The sequence below is a fragment of the Mesitornis unicolor genome, unplaced genomic scaffold (assembly GCF_000695765.1).
Source record: "Mesitornis unicolor isolate BGI_N332 unplaced genomic scaffold, ASM69576v1 scaffold41557, whole genome shotgun sequence".
Lineage (NCBI taxonomy): Eukaryota > Metazoa > Chordata > Aves > Mesitornithiformes > Mesitornithidae > Mesitornis > Mesitornis unicolor.
In genome coordinates this window covers 1-13,413 of record NW_010197822.1, presented here as the reverse complement: position 1 = coordinate 13,413, position 13,413 = coordinate 1, and the positions used below count along the sequence as shown (strand labels likewise).

General features: G+C 37.4%; 1 protein-coding gene across 1 annotated transcript; it reads right to left on the bottom strand.

Moving 5' to 3' along the window:
* Positions 1–867: 867 nt before the first annotated feature.
* Positions 868–11,376, bottom strand: LOC104534965 (putative HIN1-like protein; the record flags this gene model as incomplete). Its single annotated transcript, XM_010188927.1, has 8 exons — positions 11,329–11,376; positions 8,234–8,284; positions 7,568–7,614; positions 4,418–4,490; positions 3,862–3,943; positions 2,952–3,096; positions 1,364–1,421; positions 868–985 (listed from the first exon to the last, which is right to left on the bottom strand). Coding segments are annotated over exons 1-8 (622 nt in total), but the record flags the coding sequence as incomplete, so codon positions are not given.
* Positions 11,377–13,413: the final 2,037 nt, after the last annotated feature.

Below are 13,413 nucleotides of genomic sequence, written 5' to 3'. Positions count from 1 at the left end.
GGCACGTCCTCCCCCTGGCAGCCCAGCTTGAGGGGCCCCAGTTCCTTCAGCACCAATATACTCTTGGAGTTAACCTTGTGACTTTTTAATGCAGTAAAATTGCACTGATCAGATGTTCTGATCTGTTACATGCCTCTTGTACCATGTGCTGTAAGTCACAAACACCACTACCAATTAGGTAACAAGCATATGCACAGCTGAAGACACAAGCAAAGAATATTTCGAAAGTAACAATGACGTATGAAAACAGCTAACAAAGAGGGAAAATTGGCATCCTGACCAAAACATTAATGTCTCAATAAGCTGTAATTCAATACTACTTACTTTACATTTATCTCCCACTGAGTATTGCATGCCAGCAGCAATAGAAAAATCTTGTTTTTGCTGATCTGTAAATATATTAACAGTAATATACTGTTAGTTTAAATACACCAGAAGAGTTATTTTCTTGATGCAGTAAAAATGCAAACCAGTAGTTCAGGCCCTAAATCTGCACACTGATCTATAGGAAGAAAAGCACTCCCTAAACTCAAACTGCCTTTTGCATCTGTTCACAGAATCACAGAACCATTTAGGTTGCAAAAGACCTTCAAGATCATTGTGTCCAACCATTAACCTAGCACTGCCACCTCCACCACTAAACCATGTCCCTAAATGTCATATCTCCCTGTCTTTTAAAACCCTCCAGGGATGGTGACTTCACCACTTCCCTGGGCAGACCCTTTTGGTGAAAAAATGTTCCCTAATATCCCATCTAAACCTCTCTTTGAGGCCATTTCTTCTGGTCCTATCACTTATTCTTCAAGAGGGCTCTACCTTGTACATCAATCTACATAAGTTGGAACTTCTAAGTATTCAGTTACTTACCCCATTTGGATTGGAGCCAAACATCATATTCAACATTTCTGTAAACTGATGGATTGAGTGATTTAAGAACTTTTTTAGGCAAGACCAACAAGGCAGGATTCCCATTGCTCTTATGGTGCTGTATGAAACAGAACAAAGTGCCAAATGGTCAACTACATAAAGATTTACAGTTTTCCATTTTTCAATCACAGTGCTTCAGTTTTAAACTGAAATATAAAGAAGCTGAAAATACATAAAGCATGAAGAGCTTGGAAAAAATAGTTCAATGTTCTTTTAACCATACTATAACAAAACTAAGAACTAAGCAGCTTTATAAAGGACACTATCCACCTCTTGACACATCATAAGCAAACACTACTTTTCAAAGAAATAAGCAGTTTAAATACTACATGTTAGGAAAACTAGAAACTCAAAGTTCTCTCATAAACATTAAACACTGAAAAACATAGCAGAGCCCAAGTTATTAGCAAGAAAATAATTCTTAACATATAAATACCTTGTTGTCAGAAAGAGACTTCAATCCATTCATATCACTAACTGTTGTAGCTTTACTTCTGCAAAAAGATGGGAGGAGGTTGTTAGTATAGTATTGAGAAGGTCTAGAAATCAGGTAAGAAACATCCTGGAAGTGGATAAAAATAGTGAAACTACCACCTCTCTACATATTTTTCCACATTAAGCATACCATAGAACATCTTCACCTCTTAAAATTAAAAAACTAAGTCTAGAACAAGAGCTACATTTCTATACCATATTAACCTAAAAATACTTTTGTTTCTGAGTGCAAGTTTTAGGAAGTCTAATGTATGTGTACTGACTTAGCTATCACTTGGAGAAAAAAAAAAAAAAAGGCATGGGAGGGCAGCCAAGGGAAACAAAAATATTCTCTAAAATTTCTGCAACTACACAAGAAAAACATAGCAAAAGCAGACAAAAAAGGTAAAAAAACCCCAAAACAACAGAAAAGTTTGTAATTTGGGTTAACTACATCAAGAGTAACAGACTAGCTCTTGCATCACAAGACATACGGTTTAAATCAAAAACATTGAGTCTGATAGTCTCAAGGGATTATATGACCTTCATTTACAAAGGCGCTAGGAAGGTTAGCAGTGTATTTTCTTATGAATCCCAAAGATATTAGGGTAATGCTACTGCACATGAAGCCCAGGAAAGCTCCAAGAACAGAAAAGAACAGACAAGGTTTCCACTCTCTGACGTTTAACTACAGTAATTGCTTCCCAAGGCAGAAATACTTTGTATCTTAACTGGAAATATTCCCTAGCATTTTTTCTTCCATACAAGAAAGGAAGCTAATCCCTTTCCCAGAACTTGGTTTTCTTTCTGTGGTGATTTCCATTATCTTCCTTTCTGTTGTTTCCAGCTTGAGGAAAAAAAAAAAATCAGCTCCCTACATCTCCATGAAGTTCGTCTACCACACACCACACAGACTACAGCAGAGCTCCCAGAAAGGACTTTAATGACATTTGGCAGGAAGAGGAGGCATGCTGCACTTGCATAGCAGAATCTTCATGGCTTCAATGGCATTTCACACAAAAGGAATTAGTAGGTCAAAAATCTCAAAGCTAGCTAGAGCATCCAGCTCCAGCAAAAAGAATATAAACTCTGTATTTTTCCATTAGCTCTATCTCAAGCAGGCATTTCAGACCCCAGATGTGGAAGTAGCAGAAGCTGGATTAAACTCCAGTAACTCAGTTGCAAGAGTGAGCCAAGTAATTCCCATGGCGCTCCGCATGCCAGACTGGCACACTGATAATCCTCCCAGGGGATTCTCCTATTTTAAACAGGAAGAGGGACATGTTGCAATGGCAATATTCCATTATGTAAAGAGACCCAAAGCTAAACTGTAGGAAAAACAGAGGAACCAGGACTCTGTCCTTCGGTACAACAAAGACTACGTATTTCATTCTTTCATAGATCTAATCTTACCTCTTTGCATTTCTCTTCTGAGTAATTTGTAAAGGTTTCCAACTCTGACAGATTCTACTACCCACCAGAAATTCAGAAAACTCATTTAACATATACTGCTCACAGGTATCTTAGGTTAACTTTTTAATCACATTTACCTGTAGCTGTCATCTTCTGAATCTGAAGCAGATAGTTCACTGCTACCATTACTTTCCTCTGTCATACCAGCAGCACTAAGTTCTGCTATGATTTTCTTTACATCCGTATCAAATACTTTCTCATACAGCAACTCATACAGCAGAGCTGAGGAAGGGGAGGAGAAAGCGGAAGAGCAAAATCAATTACAAGGTAAATGAGATTTTACACCATCATTACAAATGCATTTCAAATTACTTCAATCAAAGCAAGTAAGCATTTTTATGTATTAACTGAAATAGTGAAGGCATTAGAAGCAAAACCACCTGCAGCCACTATGGTTATTGGGTATGAATGAAACTACTAGATATCAAGTCCTCTTGACAGGCAAATCTGGCCTTAGCCTTGTAACTCTGCACACAGGCAAAGTTTTCATGAAGAATCAGAATCTCTGTAGAGTATCACAGTGACTCAAACCTGATTAGGACCTTTGGGCACTTCTGCAATCTAGTAAAGAAAGCAGTAACGCATGAAGACAGTTATATTTTGCATATGCAACCCCCATGATTTCTGTGACAAGTTACACATGCAAAGGATAACCTAAACATAATTTAATTTTAACATAAACAATTAGTTAGCTAACAGAGTCTGAAATAGAAAATTAAAACCAGAATGCTGACTGAAGGCAACAGATAACAAATTAGCACACCAACATTTTCCGTTTATATTAGACCATCCATGTCAAGAATCAGGACACAGTAAGAATTCACACTCTCACAAAATCATATAGTCATTGACAATCCAAATCAAAAACTAAGCTGCTAAAGAATCACAACGAGCTTTTACACAGAGCCTTTTCCTGAAACCTCATGTTGATTCTTTTAAGATTTTTGGTAAAAATACATGTTTTTAACTAACCAACGTAATACTTACACTGGCACAGAGCAGCCTTCTCTGAATACTCTATGGGATAAACAATATCATAGTGGTTTCCATTTGAGAAGCACAGCAATACCTATCAAAAAAACCACACAGATATTTTAGAATTTGCATCTCATTTAATTTTTCATATGAGCACTACCTTTTAAATTCAATTTAATGTACCAATGCACTTTGTTATCTCTCAAAATCTCAAAGTATCAATAAAACAATAAAAATCTTTTAAACCAGAAAAAAGTTGACCAAAAGTCAAAAAGAATTTAAGACAGAGATAGCTATGTGAGTTGGCATCACTTGTAAATTGAATTTTACAGAATTTTAGATTACTAGGAAGATATATCTCACCCCAAATATCGACCATCTATTTAAAAAGAAGTGCTACATGTATTAAACAGAAAAGCTGCCTTAAATATGTACAAAAGAAATTGTTAAAATTGAATTCTCAGAATATGTTATTATGTGAAATAATCAAACCGACATGAAACTATTTGTCGTTTATAAAGTAGCCTTTCAAAATAGCCATAACCTTTTGTTTGGTTGGCTTTTTTACCTTATCAGAAAAGCCATTCTCAGTTACATGTGAAGGAGAAGCATTTGGTTCCCGGTATATTATGAAATCTTTCCTGAGGAAAAAAAAAAAAAGTAGTAATTAAGAATTAATTTTAAAATTATTATCAATTTTAAAAAATGGATCATTCAAGTCAAAGAACATACATAACCACAGAAAACACTTAGTGGAAGCAAATATTGAAGAAGTTGAGTGCAATTACGACTGGTAAAAAAAGTCACACTTTTAAGAAAGAACGTACTAGAGTAAGATGTGCTGCATAACATGCACAGAGCCATTGTACAACAGATTTCCAGACACCGCTTTCTGGAGTTGTGTCTAGAAAGATGATGGCTCCCCAGTCCTGGAGATATCCATTACACTTCGTCATTTGGAAATCCACCAGAATCAAGAGGAGGTTGGTTTTAGGAAGAGAGGCGGGAAACAGTGATAGGTTTCTGGAAGGTGAGCGATGGCTTAGGCTAAATCTGTACCAGCAGACTGATTGCATCCCTGTGAGGTGAGAACCCTTCTGGGCACAGGGGCCAGCTAACAGAACAGCCCACATCTGTGCTCAGAAACTCTTCTCGACCCTAAGTCAAGGTCTTGTGCTCAGAAGGGTCTACACAATGTTTCTGCTCCCAAACATTGGCCCAGCTGCCACAGTGTGCTAAGAAGCATGCCGAAAGCCCAATAGACCATCAGCGGGCATTGCCCAAGGATCAAATACTGTAACCAACCCTCTGGCAGCTCTGAAAATCATGTCCTCAGAGTGTCTTGGTTTTTTCATGCATAGCAAGAATAATATTTTAATGCATTTTAAAAGAGATCTTACACTGTAAAACGACATTCAGAGAGCTCGGTTTCCTGTTCTCTCTGCAAGTGCAGAGAGGAACACCATGCTGTGTTCGTTAGACTCAAATTCTTGGATTTTTTTAGCAAAGAAAGCCCTCAGCTCTCTCCTCAACTAGAGAATGGAAACAAACTTTTAGGGAAGCCTGGACTGAAGCAGTAGGCAGTGTGCTGTTGCAGTGCTGGCAGATCCTCATCATCACAGGTATCAGCCCAGCATAGTTTTTCACAGCAGGTTTAGAACATTTTTATTGCTGCAAACTAAGTTTCGGTACCCCATTACATTTAAGAGCACTAAAAACACCATAAATGGAGAGTTGAGCTACCACAGTTAAGACAATTTAGAATTTACATTCTACATATAAAATTCTTTTTTTAGCTTGTTAGGTTAAAAAGCATAAGAAGTTGCACTGGGTATAAAGTGACAAATACAGAAAAATCCACAACTGATACTAGCATGACATGCTATTTGTTTTTTTATTTTCTAAAAACTAAAAGACTACCAATCTCTGCTACTTGTTTTTCTGCTATAATCAATCGGTCATGATCTTAAATTTAATTATTTTCTCTCTTTTATCCACAATCTTCCCTCTGAATTCTTTGCTCAGCAACATATCACTTCCTTCAGCTTCTTTCCTTGCTCACACAAGCAAAAGTTTAATTAGTCTTGCAAAATGATTAAGTATATTCACAGAAGCAGTTTTTGGATTAAAAAAAAAAAACCAACAACAACAAAAACCCAACCCACCCCCACAGAAGACAACCCCAAGCTTTCTACAACAACTCAGAAAAAGCGACTCTTAAAAAACTCCATAGCTAAGGGACCCAACTGCTTCAGAGAGGTGAGGAAAATTTACTAGATAACCAAATTTTTGTGACAGACCTGAAGAGTGGAAATTAAAATAAGCCTATTCACAGTGCATCTCCAGAACAGAAAATTCCTATTTTTGCTTTCCTTCAGTCTGCCAGCACACAGGGAAGGAAGCAACTCTTTCCTTCTACCTCCCATCACCATTCCTACTTTCCCAGTGCCTCCAAACTATCTTTTTAAAAGAAGCCAGTCTTCCCAAAAACAAGCATGGCAGGAACAATTCTTGCATGTTCAACTCTGCAGTGAAATACTACACGTAGTTGCAACTATGCCATAAGCTTCCTCACACTTCCAAGTGACATTAAAAAAAAAAACCAACAAAAACAAACCCACAACACAACAACAAACTATTATCAACGACAATTTGTCTCTGTGTTCATTTATCAGCTCTGGTCCTGAATACTGATATATCATGACTTAAAATAAATCACTTCTATTTCAAAAGAATACATTTCTCACAGCCAGAAGAAATAGAACAAACAGAAGACCACGACCATCCTATTCCAGTGTAATCAAGCATGCAATTTTGTTGACTTAAACTGAGTTACCTCCCTCTACATCCTGGTTCAATGTAATCATCAGACCTTCTCTCAAAGTCTCTCGAGCCAACTCTCACTCTTTCAGTTCAGTGCTCTTCCACACACAGAGCACATGCAACTCTTAACTGTCCTGTTTACCACATACAATGCAAGCAAAGATAGAATTTCATGCAATTTTCTGCACTTAGCACTCACCTAAACATTTGAAAGTAATATTTAACTAGTTTGCTTCTTTCCTCTTATCAACTGTCTCATCAAAGTACAAAGAAAGTTATTAATTTAGAGTTAGCATTTTGAAATACTGGGTTTCTTTAAACTGGTTTACAAACAGCAGAAAGAGAAGATGCTGTCCATTGCTCATTCTCTTGCACAGTAATTAGAAAGCAGTTATAAATACACAGCATATTGTTTTATATGACTTTGTGAAGAGAGGTTAATATATAGGATTATATTTACTATACACATCAGCAAAGCTGTTCATCACCAAGAGGAGTATCACTAAGCTGTATCACAGCATTACAGAGGTAATAAACACACACAGACCACAGCTTAGCAACAGGGTTAAAAGAAAAGCCTTGGTGAGAAACAGGAAGACAAGCAATTTTAGCAGAAAAATTAAGATATGAAAATTAACAGAATACAAACTGTACGACTCTATCCACAATTAGTTGTGCAGGTGAGATGAGTGACATTATTGTGAACTTATATTCAAATCCCAGATTAAATGTCACTTTCAAAGCTCACTTTTCAACTTTTATTTAATACCTTGACAGCTGCAATTTTCTAAGCATATTTTTATTTTTTTGGAGAATTACAGTATGACATACAATTCCATCTTTGCTAGTCTGATTAACTAACAAAACAACTGAACATATTTAAAGCTTTTCTTACTTGTACATGAGAGAAAGGGCACTTATTTCTACTTGTCCAACCCATTCCTGTATTGAGGAAAAAAAACAAAAGAAAATTAAGTTAAATCAAACACACAATTATTATACTTCCTCATGTGTAGATCAAGAGAAACAAGAAATCATTGTCAAAAATAAATGTATTGCCACTGAGTCTGGAGTTCAGACACTTTGTATTTGTTTTTTAAATAACACGATTTACTACCATCAGCATATAACCTGTGGATTTGACTAACAAAGCTTTACGATTACAAATCCTGGAATAAACAAAGACAGAAGGAGAATAGGGTAACATCCACTGTCTTTCACCTTCCACCATTCATTTTAGAAACCAAGACAGAGAACCATCTGGGTAGCCATTCCAACTTTATTCAAGACCATCTTCAAGTAAAAGCTAGCCACGCTAAGTTTGCCTGCATTGGCAGTCCAGAATCATTTGGATGCAATTTTAAGGAATAACATGTTTAAATCAAGACACACAAAAAATTCCCCAAATCATTTTACAATAGAGAGTGCACACATGAAAATATATTCACATAATTCAAAGACCTTTTAAGTTTAGTCAAAAACATTTGAGAAAAAAAAATTCCAGTTACCCATCAACTTCAACAAAAGGACTGCTTTCTATCATAAATCGAGTTTAACATACCTGTGGATTTTCCAAACACTTCAAATATTCCTCAAATGGCCCCTCTATGAACTGTATTTTTAAAAAAAAGGTAATGATTAGTTATTTTTATCATATGGAATCCCCAGTCTATGACCCACTGTATCAATGGGAATGCACCATTAGAAACTTAAGACTATATTATCCTCAAAGAGCTTACAGTCTAAGTATAAACTGATGTAGTGATAAGGAAATAAAAGGTCAGAGGCCTGCATTCCAGAAAATATCCACATCAGCTTTTGGAGTCATCATACATCCAAAACAAAGAAGAAAGGGAAGGAGGAAAAGTAAAAAAAAATAGAAATCTAGCAGCCAGAGTGGAAATCAAAGGAAAGCAAAGATGCTGTCAAGTAGAGGAGTAGATGTTTATGGCAATTCATCTCAGGCATGCATAGCATCACTGGAGAGAGCAGGTGTGGGCTCATTCAAGTGTCTTGTTAAAAGAAATAGGCAGTAACAGACTATCAGATATGGCAGTCACGTTTCTGTAGTACTCCCACACCAATAAGATACAGTATAGGCAAATCATAGAGCACTTTTCTGTATCACCTCAAAGTGCTTTTACTTTCAGTGAATGGATGCAGGTGATCGGGCTACACTGTAAGTGCCAGGCTAAAAAAGTAATCCTTCTGCACTCCTTAACACACATGAAGAGGCCAAATTCTCATTCGTCAAAGCCAAAGAAAGATGCTACAGTAATTGAGACTTCAAAGTGCTTCAGCCACTCTGGCCAACAGAGGGGCTGTATTTAAAAAAGGCTATTTAGACACACTTATTGATTTAGCTAAAATAAAGATCCAGAAAGGTCCAAACAAAGAAGTAGTTCCCATTATGAACTTAAGCTACAAGCAGGATGGCCATTTTACTCATAGCGATTAAGAAACAATATAATAAGGAAAACTGAGAGGAGTAGCAAGATTAAGAGTTCTGCTTTAGCCATTTTGAACCTGGCTGGACAGTGTTGTTCATGAGAAGAATCAAAAAGTCTGGCCAAAATTTTTGATTTAGAGAGATGCAATCACATAGAAAGTTAAAAGGTGGATCAATAAAACATGACCACAGACAGCAGTTGTTCCGTGTGAAATTAAATGACCTAAAAATAATGCACAGAGGAAGAAAGGAAGGGCATCAGAAAGTTCTCATAGAAAACTGAAGAGTTTAAAAAGAGAATGAAAACAGTAGCAATCAAAGATAACACTTCAAGACAGGGTGAAAATGAAGATGGTGGTTACAGAGTCACCTGAAATTCTGGTTATAGGAGTATCAGTGGAGTGAAAGGACAAAAATCCAAGCTGAAATGGCTGCAACAGACAGAGAGAAGAGGAGCTTCAATGAGTACTACCAGTGCCTGTCAATACAATGTAACTACTAAGAAGATAGATGAGTAAATAGTCGAACTAAGAGACTAGGGAAAGAAGGCATTTGTTGTTTGGTTGGGTTTTTTTTAAGAGAGAGACGCTAAAAATGCTATATTCCAGATGGAAAACACAAAATATAGTAAGATATATGAGGAGCATAGGAGATCAGCAGAGCTGAAGTGAGGTACCTCAGGGAATAGAAACGCTAGGAAATGAGAACAGATATGAAACACCTCAATCTTGCACATGAAACACCTATTCTGAAGAATGACAAACTCTTAAAAAAAGAGACTTTTCAGAAGGACAGCAAAGATGGACAGAGGAGAGGTCACATTACTTGGGTCAAGTCTGAGGGGAAAAAAAAGAACAGTGAGACTTGGAGTTTGGAGAAGAGACCAAGATAGTAACACCAGCTGGGGTTTCAAAACAGTTACCTGGCTGAGAAGATGCCAGAACTTGGGAGAGGAAACAACACACATTTTGAGTCAAGAAGGGCCACTGCATTTCCAAAAATGACATAATGCAAAAAGAAAACATAAGTAGAAAAGCGGATATTGGAGTGAGAGGGGTAATTCTGGAAAAAAGGGGATTTAAAAGGCAGCAGTGAAAAAATTAGAATGGAATGGAATAGGATAGGGTAGGGTAGGACAGGATGGGACAGGATAGAGTAGGATAGGAGATTTAATAGCTGATAAATCCTCACATGGACTGGAAACAAACAACAGGACAACAGTCCTGGCCAATGGAAATAGCCAAGTCAGAAAAGCATTCCTCCAGAGAGATTCACTGTATTTTATGTCATGCATTTTTGACAACTTCCACATTAACAGCGAGCACTCACATTTGAGCACAGGGCACTTTGTCAGAAATTATAGCAAATACACACGCCCTTACTGCTGCTTTTCTTCTTTTAACATGCATCAAAAACAGCCTTTTGATTTTTGGGTCCATGTAAATTTAGAACACAAAAAACCAGAGCTAAGTAATAATCCTTTAGTAACAGATGCTTGCACGTACTCCTGTGCTGCTATCCTGGAAATCAGTTAAATAGTATATACACTAGAACACATACAAACACAAATAGGAGCACCATTATTTATTATTGTTCTTTTAAAAGTAAGAGAAAAAGGATTTTATAACATTAAGACTGACGACACTTGTCAAATACAGATCAATATCAAAATACTTTATGTCCATGGTTGACGGAGAACTTTGCTACAGATTTTTAGAGAAAAAAGACACAGTAACAATACATAATAAATTGTAGACCCTGAAACAAACTTCACTAATCTCACCAGTCAAACCTCTCATATATTGCAAAAGCAATTAAAAAGCACAATAAGAACATTTAATGACCTTCATTAAAATACACTTCATACTATAATAAAATCCAGATTTATGGTAACTCCACTACAGACTACAAAAGTTTTGTTTTGTTTTTTTTAATGAGCATTAAAAACTCTTCCCACTCCACATCCCCTCGGTCCAAGCAGCATATAGGTCTTCTCCAGGCTTACAAAAATGAGTTGCTACCACGTATGTGCCAACTAATTTAAAGATAATTCACTTTACACAGCACGTACTAGTTGATGCTTTTTATGCTCTGACAAACACTGCCACAGAATATACCTCAGAATGCAGCAGAGTGTACCTTAGAAAAGTGGAGGGAATAAACTAACATTTTTTAAATGCTCACACAAAGGAAACAAAAATACTTACTGCTTCAAATTTCTCCCTATTTTTCCGAAGATAGTCTACACAAGCCATTCTAACATCAATATGCCGAGACTGAGAGTATAACACCTACAAAGGGAGAAAAAGAAGAAAGTAACATTGGTTCTTAGGATTTTGATGGCGGTTCCTAAATAATTAACAACTATTGTCTAAATACAGGCTTAGAAATACTCTAGCTTTATTTTTAAGAATATCTGACATGCATATTCATTCAGTAAAGACATCGTTATGCAGGCGAAACCTCAAGTACTTAATTAAAAAAAGTAACTGTAGAATTCACAGATTTACTAAATTCAAACATTCAATTTTATGAGGATTTACTAGGCAAGAGGAGTAGCGTTTGTTGCCATTGTTTAAGAGACTACTTTGTAAAGGACCCCAGTTAATTGAAGAAGTTATTGCAGGAGTGCATGAGGAAATCAACTACCAACATGCACTCATTCAAATGAGATCCAAGCAAATCCAAGAGTGACTTTGAGGTGCAGATGTGTTACCCAAACACTGATTTGGAAGCCAGATTCCAATATGACACCTGCATTCTATCTCCTGTTCAAATATCTACTGGAAAAACATTACTTTCATCATAGGTTCAAGAGTTACCTCTAACATGACTTTGTCTGCATCCTTACTACAACGTAGAAGTTCCAGTCAGTTTAAACTGCAGCTCCTCTTGCAACCCTTACACACTACCCTCAATTTAAAACACTTCCAAATTCAGATGAGTTCAGTTTTTCTGCATGAAGAGTACAGAGATTAGGCCACATTCACGAATAAACACCTACTAACTCTGAATTAAAGACCTTCCCTTAACAAAATAAGAACAGGATGTTAAAAAAATAATTAAAAGCTGGGAAAAAAAAGTTCTATATGCACTGGAGTGTGGAAGAAGCCTTCTATATATTAGTGAAAAATATTAGAATATCAGCAGATATTGACTGATCATTCCCTTGAAATAAAAAAAAAAAAAACCACTCACTTCAGAATAATAGTGTTAGCTTGCCTCAAATTATACATTCAGTGGAGAACGTAAATTTAAAAAAATTAAATTCAAAAATAGTGAACTGTATATAATTAGCACAAGAATCTGGGCTCCCACAATCAGGAGCACCAGAGCTCCCACTGCTGTTTGCTTGTATTTAAGACAAGATGACGCTGTCAATTTTTTCCTTTAACAGTAACACTGAAATGGGGGAAGGGAATTCAACAGGAAGAACTGAAAATAAATCAATCATTTTCTCTAATTTTATAGTAAACTAACTAACAAAACTAAGAACAAGGCTTTTCAGCTCTTTCCACTAAATTCAGTTTCCTAAAAAGTCTCATACAAAGCAATTGTACCGAAATATTGAAATCTTACACTAAGAAAAAGCTCTGAGGCAGGAGTGGAAGGTCAAAACAGGTAACAATTTCTTGATGACACAAGGCAGCTGTACACACAAAACTTCCCTCCCCCAAGATACAATTTTATTTTCTTTTTCCCTTGCATAACCTTAACCTACACTTTCCTGCATTTTAACACTAATTATCACACACTAATGAGCCCCACTTCCCATGCTTTAGGAAGCAGCTTTATGTAAGCAGTTTACCTGCTCGGCCACAGCCCTGAAAAGACAAGATCCATCCTTGGCAACCCTCTTCCTGTACAAGCCCTGCGAACGCAGGTAGCAGTCCATCGAGGTGTCCCCGGGGGCGTCCATGCCGCTGCCTCGGTGACTCTGCTCCCCGCCGTCGGCTTTGCACGCCGCCTCCATCTTTACCGCTTGGCTCCGAGCAGGATCGCCGCACCTCTCCTAGCCCCACATGGCAAGGCAAAGCCACTGAGCAGCTCCAGGGCCGGGGAAAGGAAAGAGGAGCAGCTGGTGGAGGAGCAGAGCGCTGTCCCCCCCAGCACTCGAGGTAGCAGCAGCAATAGGAAAAGTAGCCGGGCTCACGCTAACAACTCGCATGTGGGAATAGCTGAGAGAAACCGCAAAGTTTTATTCCACTGTCTGCACTTCCAGCTCGGTAAAACCCGTGGCTTCTATGCTTCTCCGAAGGGCCGGCCAGCAGCTCCTGGGCACGGCTCCGGCA